Raw genomic sequence first — 21,594 nt, 5'->3', positions numbered from 1 at the left:
CAGTGACAGTTCGCTGGGGTCCAGACCCTGAGCTCTGACTCTCTAGCTCCTGCCTCTTTTTTTTTTTCCCAGTCCTGGGGTTTGAACTCAGGACCTGGGCACTGTCCCTGAGCTTCTTTTGCATTCTACCGCTTGAGCTATAGTGCCACTTCCAGCCTTTTCTGTGTATATGGTACTAAGGAATCGAACCCAGGGCTTCATGCCTGCTAGGGGAGCACTCTGTCACTAAGCCACATTCCCAGTCCCGGTCCTGCCTCTTTTAAGACTTGACCTGCACAAGTCAGGGTCCCAGGGAAAGCAGCTGGATTCTGGCCCCAGGCAAGGGAAATGGAAAGGGGGGTTTAAATGTGTGGAGGCTTCTAAGACTGCGCAGGAACAGTTATGATACCAGACACCAGGTATTTCCCATGGGCCAGGCAGACATGCCCAGGTTTTCATGAGCAGCCTCACTGTTCTGTGTGGTGGGTGCACATTAAGGTTCAAAGTGCTTTGGCTGTGTGTGACCACCAGGGCTGGCGGGAGCTGCCAGCCTGGCTGGATCCTGCCACAGGTTGGGAGGAAAGCATGCATTGCGACCAGGCGTGTGACCATCAGAGAGAGCGGCATGGCTTCTCGTGCTGCTGGGGGCACCCTGAGTCCCTGAGTCCCAGATGGGACAGGGGCAGGAAGGGGGTGGGTGGATACAGGGCTTGGGCTCAGGTAGCAGTTCTGTGCACTCGAGAGCTGTGTCTGGGGACCCACATCAGTGCTGGCCCCTGTAGTCCTGTTAGTCCTGTGTCCAGGCTTGCCTGGGGAGGATGGGGCTGGTGAAGAGCAGTCAGAGGCATCTCAAAGCCCCCAGGCTGGGCATCTGGTCCTTTGTAGCTTGCATTTGATATATGTTAGAGTCGGGACCCTCGACGCTGACCCCCAGCCGGCAGGAGTTGGAACGTGCTCTGATCTGTCACCAGCGTAATTTGCTGCGTCTAGGAGGTGCCTCCGTGTCTACTGCTCTTTTTTCTTTCTTTTCTTTTCTTTTTGCAAACCCGCTGGTTTTCAATCAGTCCCAGATGTGTAAAGCCAGCGTCACTCAAAGGGGCTGACAGCTGTCAAGCCGGGAAAGCCAGAGCCAGCAAAATTTATGTCACTTCATCTCCAGTGACAGCTGATTAGCATCGCCTGGGCCGGGGACCTGGGCGCTTGGTGAAGCCCCAATCAGAGCACACGTCACCACAGAGCTGGCACACGCGCATGTGTGCACGGGCACACACACACACATGTGCACGCGTGTGCGTGTGCGCTCCTGGGCTGGGGGCAGGGCATTCCCGGGACCTGCCAGGCTCTTTCTTTTCTTCTTTCCTAGAAACAATGTGTTGTGGTAAAATATACACAAATACCCAATTTGCCACTTTAGCGCTTAACTGTGCTCCAATCCCTGGGACAGTACGCTGGCAGCCTGGCAAGACTGCGGTCGCTGCCCAATTCCTGGGCACTGCCATCCCCTCAGGAGATGCCGCCCCTGCGCCCCACTCCCCCCGCCCCGGCAGCCTCCTCTCTTTCTGTCTGTGGAGTTGTTTATTCTGGACATTGTGCACGTTGGAACCCCACAGTGTGTGGTCTTGAGTCTGGATGTCTTAAAGTTTCACCCATTCAGTCGTCTAACAGAATTTCATTCCGCTTTCTTTTTTAGGGGGCAGTATTGGGATTTGAACTCAGCACCTCAGACTAACTAGGCAGGCACTCTACACCCGAGCCACTCTGCCAGCCCTTTTTGCCCTGGTTATTTTTGAGGTAGGGTCTCACTTTATGCACAGAGCAGCCTAAGTTACGTGTGGTTGGGATGACAGGTATGTACCACCATACCCAGCCATTGGCTGAGATGGAGTCTTGACATTTGCCTGAACTGGCCTCTAAGGGTGATCCCCCAAGCCTTACACCTCAAAGTAGCTAGGATTACAGGAGGGAGCTACCATGCCTGACTATTTTTGTTTTTCTGAGATGAGGACTCACTATGTAGCCAAGGCCAGCCTCCAATTTAAGCACCCACCCCCTACTTCTGCCTCCCTGCTGCAGTGGAATCCAGGGGGGAACTACCATGCCCAATCCTCTGTCCTCTTCTCTCCTCCTTCTCCTCCTCCTCTTTCTCCTCCTCCTCCTCCATGCTAGTACTGAGGCTTGAAACTCAGGGTCTTGCATGCTCCCTGGCGGTGAGCCTCTCTTCTTGTTCTAGAACATCTCTGTCTGCAGCTCTGGCTGCGATGGGCGGATCTGCTCTGAGCACTGCATTCAGGTGTGGACGTGTGTCCTCCTCTTGGGTGTGTACCTGGCGGGGTGGCTGGGTCACACGCCAGCCCTGTGTGACGTGCTGAGGACCCGTGTCCTCTTTCCCGACTTGCTGGATGAAGACGCGTCCACTCAGGTGCTTGTGTTCCGGAGAGCGTGTGACTCCTCGTGTGGGTTCAGGAGCCCCAGCATCGGGGTGTCCTGTGGGGAGTGGTAGCGCTCCACCCAGAGTCACCCGACAATGGTGGAGAGTCCTGTGTGAGACACCGTCCCGAGGGAGCCCTGCTCTGTTTCCAGCTTGGCACTGGGGTGCTCCCGGGCAGCACCCCCTTTCTGCACGGTGGAGACAGAGGGTCCAGCCAGGGAGACCACTTTGATTGCCTGCAGCGCTGTGCTGGCTTAGTCAGAAGCACTCGGTCAGCAGGGAAAAGGGCTAAGGGAGGATTGCGCAACTTCTGACCCATCATTTAAAAAAACAAAACACTAGAACTTACGAAATGCCACATTTCCAATCCCTCTTGGATTGCGGAGAGGCAGTGTTCCAGAAGGAAAAGGATCACACTTGCATTTTGTTCCTGTCGAGTAATGCCAGAGCAGGCCTGCCCCCGCTGTGCGCTAGGATGGAGAGCTGGTGCCTGGCCGGAGCCAGCCTGACCCGGGCCGGGAACGAGGGGCGGGCTGTGGCTGACCACGGCTGCGCACTCCGCAGGTGAGCAACCCAAGCGAAGGTGTAGTAGGCTGAGGCAGCAATGTGGTGAAACTGGCAGCTCACGGCCGCTCACCCTGAAATGAACTGTGTCTCCTGGGAATGGAGACCCACCCCAGGTGGCCCCAAGGGGACCGAGCAGGTGCACAGCCCCGCAGCAATCCCCCCATCCCAGAGCTGGCGATCCCTCTGCTCACGGGGAGCCCGCCGCCCCTTTAAAGCTGATCTTTACCGTATGGGGCTCGTCTCCAACAAAGCCTTTACCTTCGACAAAATAATGGGTTTCCCCGTGAACTTCTCATTCATGTACACGCTTCGATTTGGTTTCCTCCCGTCACCTCCTCCCCGCGTCGGCCCCTCTGTAGTTCCCTTCTATGCTCACAGCATTTGGGGGGGGGGCTGTCTCTCTGTCTGCTTTAGAACTAGATTCTGCTCAGGAGAGGAAACAAGCAGTATTTTTTACTTTCTCCGTATGGCTTATTTTGCTTAACATGATCTTCCATTCCCACCCATTCTTCCTGCAAATGACATCAATTCATTCTTTTTCATGACTGGATAGTATTCCCCCCCCCCCTTTTTTTTTTGTCAGTTATGGGGCTTGAACTCTGGGCCTGTGCACTGTCTCTGCGCTCTTCAGCTCAAGGCAAGCATTCTACCACTTGAACCATAGCGCCACTTCCAATTTTCTGGCTGTTCAATGGAGATGAGTCTCACGGACTTTTCTGCCGGGGCTGACTTTGAACTGCAATCCTCAGATCTCAGCCTCCCAAATACTAGGATGACAGCTGTGAGCCACTGACCCGGCTTCAACAGTACTCCTTTTATACACACATATCACAGTTTCTTTAACCATTCACCCATTGAGGGACACTGTGGCTGATTCCGCAGCTTGGCGATCGTGAACAGGGTAGCAATAAAAGTGGGTGTGTGGGTGTCTCTCGCGTGCTGACCTGCATTCCTTCAGACGTGCCCAGGAGAGGTACGGCAGGATTGCAGCTCTACTCGGAGGTTTTCTAAAGAGCCTCCTTAGCAGCCGTGGGTGTCTGGGCGGATTTCCATCCCGCCCGTGGTGGCTGCGGTGGCTAGGGTCTGGCTAGGGTCGCTCGCCCTCCAGCACGGAGAGGGTGGCGTTTCCTCTGTGTGCACCCTGTCTGCTTTCACCGTGCCCCCAGCAGTGTTCTCAAAGTAGGGTCCCTGGGTCTGGCAGCGCCTGGACCTCAATAGGCACTAAGGTGTTGGGCCCGCCAGGGGCGGCCTGAGTCAGAGCAGGTGGGATGAGCTGCTGTAAGCAGGTATGCAGGACGCACAGGACTCAGGGGAGCGGCCTGGGTCCCGGGAGCCATCCCGGGCTGTGGCACAAAGATGGGGTGGAGGGATGGCCAGCCTGCCCCTCCCCCCTTCCTGCAGAGTCAGCTGTGGGACTGGGGTACACTCAGCCTGCCAGAGGCCCTCTGGTCCCAGGCACTGGGAATACAAAGCAACAGGGCACTGGTGTTTCCTGCCTCTCTGTGGCCGTGTGCCCGGCTTGGTGGCACTGCTGGCATAGAGCTGGCCCCGATGCTCCGGTCCTGAGTATTGTCCCCAGGACCCAGGCTTTCTCTGGAGCATGTGCACTGCTGTGGGTGCCGGAAACCCAGCGCCGTGCACCTGCGTGGACCCTCCATGCACCGGACACCGACGTGTCCCTGACAGGCAGTGATATCGCCGCAGCCCTTCACGCCATCCCCAGCAGCTCTCCCACACAGCCCGTCTGTTCTCTTCTGAGGCCGGCCCGGCTCTGAACACGCCGTTCACGGCCGCGACTTCAAGGCCTGGCTGCCTGGGACCAGGCAGGTATTTTCGGCGAGGCCTTGGCAGCCTGGGACAAAGTGCTCTCTCAGACGGGATGAACCGGGCCCTGTCTGGGAGCCGCGTGCTGCTCCAGGCGGCCGGCAGGGCGGCGGCTGGCAGGGCCTTATCTGGGCTCCTACCAGTGAAGTCTGCTTTGGAAAGGGCCGTTGGGCCCAGGCCTGGGGTCGGTCTCAGCCAGGAGGCTCCAGAGGGTGAGCGAGGCTGGGGGGGAGGGGGGAGGTTCTGTCTCACTCTGCACCCATGCTTCACAGAGCCCCCCACCGCCTGAGCAAGTCCAAAGTTTTTTGTTTTTTTTTTTAAAAGCATTTACTTTTAAAAGTTCTCAAGGTCAACATGCAAAAGAAGACCTCTCCCTCCATCCATCATGGGCTGTCAGGTGAATTTCCTAGAAGATGCGGCCTCAGAGATGGATGGGTCCCCAGAACCCCCTTTGGCACACCCAGTGCCCACCGTCTCCCCCCTCCCCCATTACCCCGCAGGAAACTATTTCTGAGCTGCTTTCTACTGACTTACGCTGTTTTGCTGGTTTTGAGCGTTGCATGTTTAATCACGGGCGTCTGGCTTGCGTTGTGCAGCAGTGTCTGTGAGGTCTGTCTGGGTTTCTGCAGACGTCCACAGCATAAATCAGACTTCCTCACATACTCCCCCTCCTCCCGTTCTTCCTCCTCCTCCTTCCACTCTCCTGGCTCCTCCTCCTGCTCCCCCCTCCAGATAAGCCCCCCACGCTCCTCTGTGCTGTAGGGCACAGACGCCCCTCGCAGTGCTGGGCTGGCCCTGACCTCCCTGGGACCCCAGTCCTCTCTGCTCCCACTTGCTTGGGTGAAGCCTGGCCACAGCCTGTCACTGCCTCGGGGCCTCTGTCCTTGTCCCTGCTGCCTGGAGTTTGTTTTTCTCAAGGTCAGCCACACCTGCCCATCTCCACAACCCATCAGAGCCCACCTTCCCAGTGCAGAGCGTGTCTGTCTGTCTGTCCGTCCGCCATCTCCATCCCCGTGCTAGCTCAGTGCAGACCCCCAGGGCCCCCAGGTCTGGGCTGCTGCCCTGACACCTGCAGCATGGACCAGCTGCGTAGGCCGCGAGAGCACTTTTTTTTTTTTTTAATTTTTTTTTTGGGTCCGGTTGTGGGGCCTGAACTCTGGGCCTGGGCGCTGTCCCTCAGCTCTTCAGCTCAAGGCTAGCGCTCTACCACTTGAGCCACAGCGCCACTTCTGGCTTTTTTTTTTCTGTTTATGTGGTGCTGAGGAATCGAACCCAGGGCCTCAGGCATGCAAGGCAAGCGCTCTACCACTGAGCCACCTTCCCAGCCCCACGAGAGCACTCTTTCCTGGGCCTTTGCACCTCCTCTGCCCCCGTCCATCCCCAAGTAGGAACTGGAGGCTTGCAGAAGGGCCGGCCAGCCGGAGACGAGCCACAGCTCCCCCTCCCCCAGAGGGCACAGCTCTATGGGAGGAGCCAGTCACTTCTTTTCTTTGGGAGATGGGGGCCTGCATCCAAAGCATGGCGGGACACTGTTTCCACAGAAACAATCACACACTGGCAAGAAGCCAGACGCCCAGGAGCGGGACGTTGGATATTTGAAGACTCTATTAATTTACTATCCGGCCAGTGCAGTACGACTGTTTGTATGTCTTATCTTGGCTTGTGTGGACCCTCCTGGGTTCTCAGTTCTGTGTTTTGCACAAAGTCGATTAAGTGTTTGTTGAATGACTGAGCTTCTCATTTTGCCCAGAGTTTTCTCCTTTCTCAGCATAGTATTTAAAGACAATGAGCGGGCATTCTAGATCTGTTAAGTGCCCTGACAAGACCTTCAGATCCCATTAGGATTGCGCAGCCCCGCTGTGCGGGGTCAGGAATGCCGTGCAGCCAGTGGTTGCAGCTAGGCCCAGGAGGCTGACGGAGGGCACTTGGCTGTCAGGGCCTAGAGCAGCCAGGGGGGGGAGGCCTGGGGCGGCTCCAAGTGGCCAGCAAGGGAAGGAGCCAGCCTGTTGCTTCCCCTGGGTCTGGCCTCCATCTTGTCAAAGGGCTTTAGGAAAACCGACAGGAACCCTGGAGGAGGGGAGATGTCTGGGACTCACCCGGCGTCTGTAACGGGGCGAGCTGCCCAGCCTCTGCCCAGCTCTGGGCTCGGCCGAGACACACTGGGGGGAGAGGGGGGACCCATCCTTCCAGCCACCACTTCATTCCTGGAATTTCTGGGTGGTTTGTGGGTCTGACTTGGATCTGTCGTTGGCCTCTGCTCACAGTCTGCGTTTTCCTTACTAGTTCTGAGGAAACGCAGAGCCTGGGGAAGCCCCCGGCCTTCCACAGTCAGCTGCCATCCCGTGGGCAGCCTGCCGTAGCCAGACATGCAGCCTGGATGTGGGGTAGTGGGGCAGAGGGCCTGATAGGGGCTCCCTGCAGGGGCCGGCGGATGGGCGGGGGCCAGAGGGGCTCCTCGGGCCTCGGTGGGTGAGCCTCGGCCTCCTCATCTGTAAGATGGAGCAACAATGTCAGAGCCAGGTTGCTACTGGCACTAGGCGTTGGGCTGAGCAGTACTCAGCCAGCCCGGAGTGTGAGGCGGGATGAACCCGTCCCAGTTAAACCCAGCTGCTGGTAGCATTCAATTATATAATCTTGCAATTAAATACGTTTGTGTTTCTGTGCTGGCTCTAGGGTTGAAATCAGAGCCTTGCTTTCTTGCTTAGCTTTTTTGCTCAAGGCTGGCACTCTACCACCTGAACCACAGTTCCACTTCCGGACCTTCCTGCTTTCAGCTCAATCCTCAGCCTCCCGGGTAGCTGGGATCCCAGGAGTGAGCCTGGGGCGCGGGGCTTCACATTTCCTGTTAGAGCTTGTGCCGGGCCGTGATTGAAGCACGCAGCTGGGGAGCTCAAACGCCTCTGCCTTACAGATGTGCACTGGGGGACCCAGAGCAGCTGGTGCTCTGTCCCAGGCTGCACAGCTGGTGAGTGCAGTGTCAGGAATCAGACCCAGATCTCCTTCCCGCAGGGTCCGAGGCTGCAGGCAACCACAGGCGTTGGAGTTATCCAGTCTTTATCTGGCGCTTCTGATCTGGGGGTGGGGAGCTATGCATTCACCCCATAAGTATTTCTTGAGCCGCGGGGTCAGCAGCAGCAGACCACAGGTCTGCGGTGAATATACTTCCAGGAAGCGGAACCCTGGATGAGCAGGCAGAAGGCTGCTGATCCCGAGGGAGGGTAGGCCGGGGGCCATGGGATGGGCTATGGGAACGGCATGTGCTGCGATGACAGCTCAGCTCCGTCCTAATTCTCCCTCCTGGCAAACTTCCTCAACATTCACGGAGCAGCTGCGGGGGGGGGGGGGGGGGGGGGGGGGAGGGAGGAAGGATGACACAGGAGGCCGCCTTGCTCTCCTGCTCCTGAGCGTTGTAAGCTCTGCAGCATCGTGATCCCCTGCACCCCAAATGTCCACAGAGCCTTCATTTGAGCGGCCCAAGCCCCCTGCCCCCCCCAGCCTCCCCCTAGGGTCCTGATTCCACCTTCAACTGCCCCGGCTCACAATCTGGTTAACATCCACAGGACTCATTTTCTGTTTTGTTTCATTTTGCTTTGTTGGTTGTGGGGCTTGAACTCGGCCTGGGCGCCGTCCCTGAGCTCTTTCGCTCAAGGCTGCCGGTGCTTATCACCTTGAGCCACAGCGCCACTTCCAGTTGTCAGGTGGTTAATTGAAGATAAGAGTCTCACGAGGACTGTTTGACTTGGGCTGGCTTCAAACCACGATCCTCAGATCTCAGCCTCCTGAGTGGCTAGGATGACAGGTGTGAGCCATCAGCGCTCACCTGGGACTCGGTTTTATTGGCTGCAAAATGAGGATATAATTAGCCCTTCCCTGGCAGAGCCCCTGAACAACCAGGTGCCGGTGGCTCACGCTTGTCATCCTAACTATTCAGGAGGCTGAGATCTGAGGATCACAGAGCAGAACTGGCCTGCGCAGGAAAATACCTTCAATGAACCAACAGAACTCTGGAAGTTGAGCTGGGGCTCAAGGAAGAGTCCCAGCTTTGGGTGACAGAGCTAAGGGCCGCTCAGGCCCTGAGTTCACGCCCCGGCACAGACGCCCTGCTCAGTGGACAGCCTGGCTCCATGTTGGCCCTGGGCTGGGAGAGCTTCGTTCTCCACACGGCCTCACGTGTTCTTGGGAGATCTCGGGGCTGTCAGCCTCTCTGTGGTCCCCTGGGCTTTGTTTTGCAATAACACAGCTGAGGTCTGCCAGAGACGCTTCCGGCCCTGCTCAGCCTGGGCGGACAGCGGGCGCTTCCGCAGTGGTGTTGCAGGAGACTGGAGGTTGAAAGCACAGAGCTGTATGGGGGGAATGCTGGGGCTCCGCCACCCACACGCGAGCCACTGCCCGGCCATCTGCAGCTGAGTGCCTGGCCCAGACATCAGCTCTGATGTTGAGCCAAAGGTGTGTCACCGGTGGGGGTGACAGGTACCCCTCAGAGGGGTGTAAAGGCTCTGTCCCCCTCTGGGCGGTACATGAGCTCACTCTCCCACAGGGTTGTCCTGTGCGCCGGGAGGCCCGTGCCAGCTCCCCCCAAGGGGAGACAGAGTGCATTCCTCTGGCATCCGCCTACCAGGGCTATCCTAACCATGGCCTGGGCAGCGATGGCCACGGCCACCATGTATGTGCCAGGGAGCCACAGGCCACCAGCCCAAGATGGAGCTCAGGCCTCAGCCCTGGCTTGCAGCCACCTGGCTGGTGACGTCCTCCCGCGGCTGTCCCTCGGCCCCACGTCTGGTCTCGGGCCAGATCAGATCCACCCAGAGGACACTTTCACGGAATCCTCTCTTCAGAAGCCGGGCGTCCAAATACAGGCATGTTCTCAGCTGCTGAGGTCAGGATCTCCACATGCAAGGCTGAGCCCGTCACAGGTGCGGGCTTGCTGGGCATCCTGGAATTCAGCCATGGGGATGCCAGCCCTCTGCCCTCAGGCCCTCGTAAAGTCTGTAAGAGCTGCGCTTGGCCGGAGCCCCACGCTGGGCCTCGGGCCTCCCCGGCGCAGATCCACATCCCCTTGCGCTCCAGCCAGGCCCAGCCGCTTTTGGACCCTGTGGTAATGGCCTGCTTCAAAAGGCTTGACCAAGGTCTTAGCAGGCAAGAGGCGCGGGAAGGCCCGGGAGAAGCCACAGCATTCTCTTCTTTCTTCTGTGGTCTCCCTCCTGGAGGCTGCGAGCACTGAGGCTCTCTCCGTACCTGAGACTTTAGAACTTCTCTTTATTTATTTAATGTGTGTGTAGAGTGCCATTAGCAAAATGTTCTATATCTTGCTTCTTAAACTTACCATTGCATTATGTATTCATTCCTACCAACATAGGACCCTAGCTGGGGTCTTTTTCCTGCTGTGTAATATTCCACCACACTACCCTCTCCCAGGTCTTGGGTTCGCCACAGCTCCTGCTGATCGCCCTCTGAATGATGCATGTCAGTCAGGCCCAGCTTATCACGGTCACCGCGGTCCCGGGACACTATGCTGGGTCTCTGTCTCTGCCCCTCACACTCCCAAAGAGCAGACCAAAACAGATGGAATGCTGTCACCTTGCTGGGTGCACGCTGGGCACGTGGGCCCCCACTCCCACGTCCCAACAGCATCAGCGTGCTTTTGCGTCTCTTCTCTGACCTGGCCTGCGGTGGCAGCTAGAAATGTCACCATGTATGGTGGCATGACCCTGGAGAGAGAGCTCGGGACTCTGGGAATTACGTATTCTTGGTTTGACTGCCAGATGGCTTGGCCAGTGCACAGACGCCCTCCCTGCCTGGCCCTGGTGTCTGGCCCTGGAGGCCACTGCCCTCTGGAGATGGGCAGTGCATCCAGCCCGCGACGGGGCAGCTGAGCATCCCCCTGCCAGCCGGCTATTTGTGTGTGCAGGCCCCCGTCAGGACTGGAGCGTTTCCAGGGCCGGATGGGAGCTGCAGAGTTCTCATGGCCCTGGGCCGCCCGCCCGCCCGCCCCCTCGTGCCAGCAGTGTCCCAGCCTCGTCCCCTCCCTGCCTCCCTCTCCCTCGCCCCATGGCTGCTCCCGAAGCCCAGCCCTCTGGAGCCGTGTGATGCTAATGCAGCATCGCCCTCCCCGGACAGCGGAATTCTGGAGTCCTGGCCCCAAGATGCCACGGACGGGAGTCAGCCCCGTTCTGCTGCGCTGTGTGGGAGCTGCCGCCCCTTCCCTCTCCCGGGGCAGCTGAGGGGGGGGTCCTCAAGGCCGGGGCCGCGTCCATCCTCTATCCCACCGCCCCCCGCATCAGGGGCCACAGGCCTGTGGGCCTCGGGAGTGAAGCAGAAGCAGGCAGGACCGGTAGCAAGTGTTTGTCAGATGCCGAGCCAGGGGTCTGGTGGTGACCTGTGTGGAAGGGAGCCGGGGTCTTTGGAACCATTGGTTCAAGTCTCCCACGAGACGGTGGGACCTGGGCCTGCTCATCAGTAAAGTGGGTGTGAGCTAGCGGGTGGGCCTTCTGCGCCATCTTCCCGGGTCACCAAGGTGATGGAGCTGACAGATGGGAAGAGGCCATCCCCCGTGCGGAAGGACTTCACCCGCAGGGACTGTCCTGTCCCCGCCCTTCGCACTGGAAGCATCGTAAGAGCGAGGGCTCTGCGCTTTTGCAGATGCGCTCGATGTCCTTAACCAGCCGGTCTCCGGATCTCCGAGACAGGCGATTCCCTCCCCAGGTGCCCCGGGACCAGGCCCCCCGTCTCCCCACCCCAGCCTGGGCCAGGCAAGGGCCCCTGGGCACGGCAGCTTGAAGGCAGGGCCGGGAGCGTCAGGAGGCCTGGCCACGCCCTCCTCCATCCCCAAGGCCCCGGTTGCTGTGCTCTGTGGGCTGGACGCTGTCCCTGGTTGGGTACTAACTGGGCTTGTCCCTGCTTCCTGTCTTCCTCCCAGAGCTGTGTGAAGAGCCCAGGCTGCAGGTGTGGAAACATGAGCCACGTCGCCCTCTCCCTGGGGCTGGCCCTGCTGCTGTGCGGGGCCCAAGGCTTCTTCCTGCCCAATGCCACGCGCCTGGAGACACTGCTCCGCAAGTACCAGCCCGCCGAGCCCCACGCACGCGTGCGCCGGGCCATCCCGCGGGAGGACCGCGAGGAGATCCTCAGGCTGCACAACAAGCTGCGCGGCCAGGTGGATCCCCCGGCCTCCAACATGGAACACATGGTGAGCCGTGCGGCCCCCACTGGGGCCGGGTGGGACCCAAGCCTCGGCCAAACACGCCTGGCTTCACCCTGCAGAGGCTGCCTTGCCGGTCACCTTTGTGACACCTGTGTCCCCACCCAGAAGCCAGCCCTGCTTTTGGTCAGCTATGGAGGTAGTTAGGAGAGCCTGTGGGTGGCCCTCGGGTACCAGAGGTCTCCAAGGACCAGCCCTGTCCATCTGGTGTGTGTGTGTGTGTGTGTGTGTGTGTGTGTGTGTGTGTGTGTGTGTGTGTGTGTGTGTGTGTGGTGTGCTGGTTCTGGGGCTTAAACTCAGGGGATCTTGCACACTTGCTTAGCGTTTTGTTTTTGTTTTTGTTTTTTTTGTCGGTCATGGGGCTTGAACTCTGGGCCTGGGCGCTGTCCCTGCGCTCTTCAGCTCAAGGCGAGTACTCTACTGCTTGAGCCACAGCGCCACTTCTGGTTTTCTAGTGGTTTATTGGAGATAGGAGTCTCACGGACTTTCCTGCCCGGGCTGGCTTTGAACCGTGATCCTCAGATCTCAGCCTCCTGAGCAGCTAGGGTGACAGGCGTGAGCCACTGGTGCCCGGCTTGCTTAGCTTTTTTGCTCAAAGCTGGTGCTCTCCTGAATGAGCCATTTCACTTCCCACACTGTGGCTCACTGACTTCCGGGGTGGGACATCGTGGTGGCAGGAAGCCTGCAGTTCTGACTTCTTGGCTGGTGGCCTCGGGTTTGTTGCTGACCCTTTCCCAAGCCCCAGGCTTTGGTTCGGTTTCCATCTGCCACATGCCCAAGGGCTTGTTGCGGGAATTCAGGAGGTCAGCCCTGGAGAACGGCAGATGTGCAGCCAGGGCGGGGAGCCCTGCTCTGCACCGTAGCTGGTGCTGGAGGAAGCCGGCGCCCTCGGCACTGCGCCAGCCCAGGCCTCCTTTGGGGCTTGCTGTCCTGGAACCTTTGCACCACTAACCCTTTAAGAGATGAGAAGACAGGCCCAGAGAGGTCAAGCCGGCACCCCAAGGCCACACCGCCAGCAGCATCTCGGCTGGGCCCACCTGGTGCACACACATGCCCTGCACGTGCACTTCTCTCCCCGGAAGGAGGGGCTGAGGCCGCTGCCCCTGTGGGGGGATACCAGCCTGTCCTGGACGCGGCAAGCAGGCCCAGGGGGCCAGGGGCAGGAGGGGCTGGGGAAGGCCGGGGGCTGCAGTCCCCTCCAAACCAGGCCTCATTCACACCTGCCGTCAAGATGCTGCACGCTGCTGAGGGACCCTCCCTGGCCTGTGGGAGAACGTTGGTGTATTTTGTTGCCATTGCGGTCCCTTGCCAGGCAGCGGGTGTCAGAGCAGGGGCCTGGGAGGGAGACCCCCCGCCGGGGGCTGAGGGCGGAGGCTCTGCCCAGAGCAGGAGCTCCCACCACACCCCGGGCCCGGCTGCTGGTTGAGTAACCTGGCAGGGTGGCGGTTGTGGCTTCCGGCCGCCCCTGGGTAACTGGGTGCCCCTGCTCCCTGCCTCCTTGCTCCTGACCCTGCTGCACGCCTCTCCTCCCCCTGCAGACCTGGGATGAAGAGCTGGAGAGGTCGGCGGCGGCCTGGGCCCAGGAGTGCGTCTGGGAGCACGGGCCGTCCAGCCTGCTCGTGTCCATCGGACAGAACCTGGCTGTGCACTGGGGCAGGTACGCGCCCCTGCGTGGAGCCGGGCGCCGGGCAGGGCCTGACCACATGGGGGTGATCCTGTGTGTGTGTCCTGGACATCAAGCCGTGGGGGGCTGGGGGTGGGGGAGGGTGTGTGTGTGTGAGCCCCTGTGTTGTTCTGGGGGGTCAAGCCAAGCCCCCAGCAAGGCGAGTATGCAATTGGGCAGGTAACCGTACCTTAGGCCTGTGGGGAGACTGAGGCAAGGGGCCAGGAACACTTCCAAGTAGTTGACAAAGGGCCTGGGTGGCCAGCCCAGGACTGAGGACCGACCCAGGGCTCACTGCTGCCATGCAGGGGTGAGATGTGACTGAGCTCTGTCCCCAGGTACCGCTCTCCCGGCTTCCACGTGCAGTCCTGGTACGACGAGGTGAAGGACTACACCTACCCCTACCCGCACGAGTGCAACCCCTGGTGCCCGGAGCGCTGCACGGGGGCCATGTGCACCCACTACACGCAGGTACCCAGGGCCGCCCCAGCCCACGCCCCGCCGTGCCCGGCCCCGGCCCCGCCAGGCGGGGTCCTCTCATTCACACCGTCTCCTGGAGTTGAGCACAAGGCCCTGACCTGTGCGGGGATTTCACACGGCAGGCGCTTCTGCTGTTGGGTGTGACGTGCTCATGTGTGTGCTCTGGAGATGCGTGTGTTCACGCTGTCCGGGCGCGTGGAGGAGATGGAGCCCTGGCCTCCAGCCCCAGCCCGGAGCCAGCCGCCCGGCCCCTCGAGCGCTGACGTGTGCCTGCTGTCTTTCCAGATAGTCTGGGCCACCACCAACAAGATCGGCTGTGCTGTGCACACCTGCCCGACCATCAACGTCTGGGGCGACGTGTGGAAGAATGCCGTCTACCTCGTCTGCAATTACTCCCCCAAGTAAGACCAAGCTGCCGTGGCTGTGGGGCTGTGTCACACCACCAACGCAGGCCTCAAGGGAGAGCTCTAGGCCATCTCCCGTGACAAGGGGCCAGGCCACCTCCAGGCGGCGGGTAACTCTGCCCTGTCCATAGCACTCGGGCCTTTTCTCTCTCCACTGTCCCATTCTTTCCTCCTGGACCCAAAGTGGCTGCAGAGCACTTCCCAAGCAGAAAGAAGTAGCCTGGGAGGAAAGGGCGGCCCCCTTAGCAGTTCCAAGCCCGGCACACTTTCCCCTAGTCACTGGCCGGAATTGGACCAATCATAGGTGGGGATTGTCTTGCCCCGTTGGCCCCATTGGCTATGGCATGGGCAGCCCGCAGCGTCTGCCTTGGTGGTATTTTCATCTTTCCCCCAAAACATTCCATAGCTAGCACCCAGGAGCCGCGTACACAGTCTGGACTGGGGAGCGCTGCAGAGCCCCCCGGAGCCCCTGTGCCCTCAGTGTGCGCGTTTGTCCTCATCGGGGCTCAGGGCTGACCCTTGGCAGGCTGCGCGTCGCGGTCGCAGCCTGTGGTTTTCGGGCTGGCCGCTGGCCCGGCCCGGGGCGCTGCCCAGTGGGCTGGGTGACGGAGGGAGGCAGGAATGAGCTCGTTTCCTTTGGCCTGGAGGGGAGCCCTGAGGTAGGGGGGAGTAGAGGCTCCACAGGCCCGCCGGTGTGGCCTGGGGGCGTGTGTTGGGGGTTGGGGAGGATGAAGTCACTATCAGCCATGGCTGGGACGATCCTCACCATCACCACTGGGGGGTGCGGGGGCGCTGGGGGGCGTGGGGGGCGTGGGGGGCGTGGGGGGCGCTGGGGTCTGTGCGGCTCTGGCAGCAGTGGGATTTCTGGGTGGGGGGCGTGAGGGACGTTACTGGCTTTTCGAGGTACTGGGGTGTGAACTCGGGCCTCCTCCACTGGCAGGGCCCCCCCCCTCCGCCCTGCATTGAGCTGATGATTGTGAGATAGCGTCTCACTGCCCAGCCGAGTGCCCGGGCGCAGCATACCCCGCGAGGCGCCCCCTCGACGCTTGGCCCAGCCGGCGCACCCCACAATGTCCGGCTCCACTTTCCCACCAGGCTGGTCTCCAACCATGACTCTTCCGATCTCAGCTTCCCGAGTCTCCAGGATTACAGGCCTGAGACACGTGCCTGGCAGATCCGAACACAAACCAAGCCTGACCTTCTTTAGCACGGTCCCCTCTCCTTCCTGGAGATGCATGACCTGTGGTGGGCGGGCCTGCGTGCTCAGGATGTCCCTGGCTAGCTGTCCCCTGGCCAGTTGCTGGGGTTGGGCCTGGTGGCCACCTTCTCTCACGGGCTCCTGTAGCCTTCTTGGGTCTCAGCTGATGGGAGCAGGACCTCACCCTCACGACCTCTGACCCCATCCTGGCTGCACAAGGGGTCCTCCCTGGGAGACCCCGCTGCCTGGCCTGACTCCAGCAGACACGAGATGTAGCCTCAGTGCTGATGTCCTTGTCTCCTTCCATGCAAAGTCCGTCCAGGACAGATGGCTGAGCCCGGGCCTGGCTGCTGCCAGGCAGAGGCCGTTCAGCCCTGGTCTGGCGTCGGCTCCTCTCCCAGGGCTGACGAGTTCCGGGTGAGGTCTCGGCGTTGGAGCTCCCGGGGCTCCCTGTGTGTGCCCTGTGCGCGCCTTCCTCCCCAGCCAGCTGGGGCTGTGCTCGGGTCCCGGGTCCTGGGTTCCGGGGAGCGGCTGTGCCGACCGCCTTGCTGGTCTGTCCTCAGGGGGAACTGGATCGGAGAAGCCCCCTACAAGACCGGCCGGCCCTGCTCCGAGTGTCCGCCCAGCTTTGGAGGAGGCTGCAGGAACAACCTCTGCTACCGAGGTAGGTGGAGTGAGCGTCCCACCCGAGGGCCCTCCTGAGCCACGGGGCCACAGGTGAACGGAAACAGAGCTCGACCCGGATGCCCAGGGACGGACGCCCCATCAGCGCTGTGGCCGGAAGCCAGCTATCAGTGCTCACGGCCATAGACCACGCCTAACAGGGAAGATGGAACAGGAAATACACAGCAAACGACAGTGTGAGGCTCCAGACAAGCTCAGGGGCTCGGACGTGGGCTGCGCGTGCGCACGCACACACACACACATACACACACACACGCACACGCACACGCACCCACGTGCGAACACACACACGCACGCACATGCGCTCACACACCCACGCACGCACACACACGCGCACACACACATGCACACCCACGTGCGAACACACACACGCACGCACACACCCACGCATGCGCACCCACGTGTGAACACACACACACACTGGCACACACACCCATGCAAGCACACGCGCACACACACATATGCACACACACGCATGTGCACCCATGTGCGAACACGCATGCATGCACACGCGTGCACACACCCACACACGCACCCATACACACATGTACACACACGCATGCACCCCCCACATTACGCACACACACACCCATGCACGTACACACACGTGCGTACACACACATGCACCCACACATGCATGCACGCGCACACACATGCACCCACGCACACACCCATGCACGCACGCACGCACACGCACAGTGCCCGTGGGGACTCCCTTCCTTCTAGAGCTGGTCCCTGTCCCTCACCTCGTGTGTGCGCCAAGCCCCTCCCCGCGCTCTCCCCCACTGCAGCTCTGACTGCAGCTGGCCAGCCGGTGTGAGGCCCAGGCACGCCAGTGGTGGGGGTCAGGGTGTGCCCACCCCCGCCTGCGTCAGCATCCTTGGAGGTTTAGGCGGCGTCCACGTCACCTGCTCTGCTGACTAGCCCGCGTTCTCCGTGCCTCCTGCGACTCTCACCTTGGGAGTCGATATTCTCTTCTCCAGGGCCTGGGCTGCCCAGAGTCTGTGGTTGGGATTTGTGTTCCTTGTGGCTCCATCGACGCACCTTGCAGGGCAGTGGGTAGGGGGTGGGAGGCAGATGGGGGCGACCCTCTTCCAGTACCTTCCAGTACCTTCCCCAACAGGCAGGATGTGGGGTCGTCTGGTGGAACTAGGGGAAAGACAGTGATCACTGTGACTTGATATTTATTTTTTGTGCCAGTCCTGGGTCTTGAACTCAGGGCCTGGGCACTGGTTTTAAGCTTAGTGCTCCACTACTTGAGCCACAGCTCCACTTCCAGCTTTTTGGTGGTTTGTCGGATATAAGCCTCATAGACTTTCCTGTCCAGGGTGGCTTTGAACAAGAATCCTGAGGTCTCAGCCTCTTGAGTAGCTGGGATTGCAGGCGTGAGGCGAGCACTGGGCTTGCTTGATGTTTTGACTTCTTAGTGGGATGACATTGCCACATGGGCTGAGAATTGTTCAATGTTTGTTTCTTTTTCTTTTTCTTTTTTTTTTGGGGGGGGGGGAGTCCAGTCGTGAGGCCTGAACTCTGGGCCTGGGCGCTGTCCCTCAGCTCTTCAGCTCAAGGCTAGCGCTCTACCACTTGAGCCACAGTGCCACTTCCAGCTTTTTTTTTTCCTGCTTATGTGGTGCTGGGGAATCGAACCCAGGGCCTCATGCATGCAAGGCAAACGCTCTACCACTGAGCCATCTTCTCAGCCCTCGTTTGTTTTCTTTAGGCAACAGAATTCTCTAGGGCTTGGATTATCACTCCGTGAATTTTGCTGAGCAGCTACTGTGGGTGGCTGGGTATTGGGTGCAGGCTGGATTTACAGCGGGTGGAATCACAGCTGTACGCATGCTAGGGGTCTGAGGACGGCGTGGGGCCTCCCCTTTAACCTCTGCTTCCCCATCCTTTCTCCTCTTGGCACAGGGCTAGCGTGGGGTGAGGCGGTGGGAAGCAGCGGAGAGCCCCCAGTCTGGACAAGCTCCCTTCTGACACCTTTAGCTGTGCACACACTGATGCCCAGCTCCCCTTGGTGAAGAGAGCACGTTACTTTAGCAATGGACGGAGGGCTGAGGGGTCCGTGGGACCTAATGACACATAGAGTTTAACTCTCAAACACAAAGAGGCCTGCAAAGGGCGGCACAGTAGCTCATGCTGCAATCCCAGTTTACTCAGAAGGCAGAGACTGAGAGGAATGTGATTCAAGACCAGCCCGGGCAGAAGGTCATGGAGACCCATCTTAACAAGCTGGCACAGTGGTACACACCTGTGGTCCCAGCCACACAGGAGGCAGGCAGGAGGATGAGAGGCTGAGGCTGAGCCCCAGACAAAAAGTGTGAATCCCTAGCTGAAAAATAACTCAAAAAGAGCTAGAGGGGTGGTCAAGTGGTAAAGGGCCTGCCTAGAAAGTACGAGGCCCTGAGCTCAAACCCCGGCACCAGAAGAATTAAAAAATCTTGCAGTTTCCAGGGGATCATTCTTAATCTCATCTATTCATGCATTTTTGTTGCTGTTAGTCATGGGGCTTGAACATTGGGCCTGGGTGCTGTCCCTCAGCTCTTCAGCTCCAGGCTAGCACTCTACCACTTGAGCCACAGTGCCACTTCCGGTTTTCTGGTGGTTAGTTGGAGATAAATATTCTCATGGCCTTTCCTGCCTGGGCTGGCTTTGAACCACAATCCTTGGATCTCAGCCTCCTGAGTAGCTTGGATGACAGGCGTGAGCCACTGATACCTGTCTCATGCTTTGATTTTACAGTGGGGTGTAGTCAGAACACATGCAGTCAAGCCATGCTTGTGTGTGTGTGTGTGTGTGTGTGCGCGCTAGTCCTAGGGCTTGCACTCAGGGCCTGGGCACTGTTCCTGAGCTTCTTTACCAAGTCCAGCACTCTATCACTTAAGCTTCAGCTCTACTTCTGGGTTTTTACTGTTTAATCAGAGAGATCAGTCTCATGGGCTTCCTGCCTAGGCTGGCTTTGAACCACAATCCTCAGATCTCAGCTTCTTGAGAAGTTAGGATTACAGGCGTGAGCCACCAGTGTCTAAGCCATGCTTTGTTTTGTTCTTTGATTTGCTTTTCTCTTTGTGGTGGTGTGAGGGCTGGGTGCAGGGGTGGGGGCTTCCCGCCGTGGTGATGGGGTCTTCACGCACACGTACAGGTTTGGTACACTTTGGACTTGGGGTATTTCTTTTTTTTTTTTTTTTTTTGTTGGTAGTGGGGCTTGAACTCTGGGCCTGGGCGCTGTCCCTCAGCTCTTCAGCTCAAGGCGAGCACTCTACCACTTGAGCTTATTGGAGATAGGAGTCTCACGGTCTCTCCTGCCTGCCCGGGCTGGCTTTGAACCGCGATCCTCAGATCTCAGCCTCCTGAGTAGCTAGGATTACAGGTGTGAGCCACCAGCGCCCGGCTGGACTTGGGGTATTTCTGCCCAGAGCTTTGTGGAGGGTGAGGAGCAGCTACTGTAAGACCGCCCGCAGGGACACACTTCAGCTCATTTGTGATGAAGCCACGGAGCACCCAGTAATAGCTCTCAGGCTCTGCATGGGCTGGAATTCACAATTTATAGTTGTATTTCTCCTCCTCCTCCTCCTTTTCCTCTTCTTTTTCTTCTCTTTTGGCAGTACTAGGATTTGAACTCAGGGACTCATGCTTGCTAGGCAGGTGCTAAGCCACACCCTAGCCTATGGCGGTCTTTCATGATGAACAGAAATGAGCCAACACTTCCTTAGTATAATTAACTCCGTTTACTGTAGATGCCTTAAAGTGTGAATCCCTGGCTGTAGCTACAGAAGTAAGAGTACAGTGTGTGCTGGGGTGGGGGGGGTACTGGGGGGAAGGGAGGAAGATGGAGGCTGGTGAGCAACACCTTCCTACCCCAGGGGCTGCGTCTGCCTGGCTTCTGGTCGCCGGGGGCCGGGTGGGGACCCGCCCCGCCGCGCTGGGGTCCAGGGCAAACAGCAAATGGCGGCCGCCCCCCTTGCTGGTAGAATTCCACCTGGCCGCCCCTCTCCGCCCCTCTCCACCCCTCGCCGATGAAGCAGCTCTTTGAGAAGCCAAACCTCCACACGAGCTTGGTGTTGAAGTTGCTTTTTGTCAAGTGCGTTTTGGTTGACCCCTCTGTTATCCTCTCCCGCCTCTGTGAAGAGCCCTCCAAGCCCAAGCCCGAGACAGACGACATGAACGAGGTGGAGACGGGCCCCGAGCCCGTGGGGAAGTTCGACTGGATCTACCCCAGGGTGTACCGACCCACGAAACCCAAGAAGACCCCCTCCATCCGCTACATGAGTGAGTCAGCCCCTGCCCCCCAGGGCCCTCTGAGCTGCCTCAGAAAGTGGGGAGCTGGGGGCTGAAATCCTTCAGGTTGACAGTAGGGAGGAGGTGTGTGTATGGGGGGTAGCTGAAAAAGATATATGTGTGTGTGTGTGTGTGTGTGTGTGTGTGTGTATATATATATATATATGTATAGTGTGTGTGTGTATGTGTGTGTGTCAGTCCTGGGGCTTGAACTTGGTGCCTGAGCACAATTCCCAAGGCTGGTGTTCTACCACTTGAACCACAGCTCCACGTCTGCCTTTTTGGTGGTTAATTGGAGATAAGGGTCTCCTGGACTTTCATGCCCAGGCTGGGTTCAAACCACAAGCACGAGATCTCAGCCTTCAGAGTAGCAAGGATTACAGGCCTGAGCCACTGGTGAAAGTGATCTTTTGAAGTCATTAAAAGCAGGCATGGGTGGAGGGGTGCTTGGGTGGCATTTTTCCTGGGCAGGTGTTTTAAAGTTGGACCTTTCTGGTGTCCTTTCAAAGGGGTCCTGGGTGAACGTTGGGTCCCCCAGGCCCCCCTGGCCCCTTGGGGGGAGGCACACACGCCCTGCATCCCGTCGGCTCACAAGCCTGTCATATCCATCTATCAGGGCGGCCCTGAGAATCCTTGCTCTGGTTCTGACATGAGTTCCAGAACATTCCAGAAGGTTCCTGGGAGTGGGGGCTGCCCCCTGGTTTCTTACCGTGACGGACATTTATCTCCACCTCTCTCCCCTAGCCCAGGTCGTCGGCTGTGACACCATGCTGAGGGACAAGTGTAGAGGGTCCACGTGTAACAGGTGAGGGGGGTCACCTGTCCTGCCCCGGGGCACCTGCCACGGCTCCAGGCCACACCAAGCGGCGTGGAAACAGGAGGCAGTGGCAT

At 59.2% G+C, this 21,594-nt stretch overlaps 1 protein-coding gene across 1 annotated transcript in view; it reads left to right on the top strand.

The window, feature by feature from the left end:
- LOC138822860 (cysteine-rich secretory protein LCCL domain-containing 2-like) overlaps positions 1–21,594 on the top strand; it is a 38,225-nt gene that overhangs the window by 1,236 nt on the left and 15,395 nt on the right. The window contains exons 2-8 of the mRNA XM_070015817.1: positions 11,715–11,981; positions 13,532–13,650; positions 13,995–14,127; positions 14,422–14,537; positions 16,302–16,402; positions 20,554–20,694; positions 21,448–21,508. Coding sequence (XP_069871918.1) covers positions 11,751–11,981; positions 13,532–13,650; positions 13,995–14,127; positions 14,422–14,537; positions 16,302–16,402; positions 20,554–20,694; positions 21,448–21,508 — 902 coding nt within the window. The 5' untranslated portion in view covers positions 11,715–11,750. The remainder of the gene's footprint in view (positions 1–11,714; positions 11,982–13,531; positions 13,651–13,994; positions 14,128–14,421; positions 14,538–16,301; positions 16,403–20,553; positions 20,695–21,447; positions 21,509–21,594) is intronic.

This window comes from Dipodomys merriami, unplaced genomic scaffold (genome assembly GCF_024711535.1).
Source record: "Dipodomys merriami isolate MVZ:Mamm:240054 unplaced genomic scaffold, mDipMer1.0.p SCAF_116, whole genome shotgun sequence".
In the NCBI taxonomy this organism is placed as follows: domain Eukaryota; kingdom Metazoa; phylum Chordata; class Mammalia; order Rodentia; family Heteromyidae; genus Dipodomys; species Dipodomys merriami.
The sequence above is the reverse complement of the archived record's forward strand: the minus strand, read 5'-3'. Positions and strand labels throughout refer to the sequence as shown.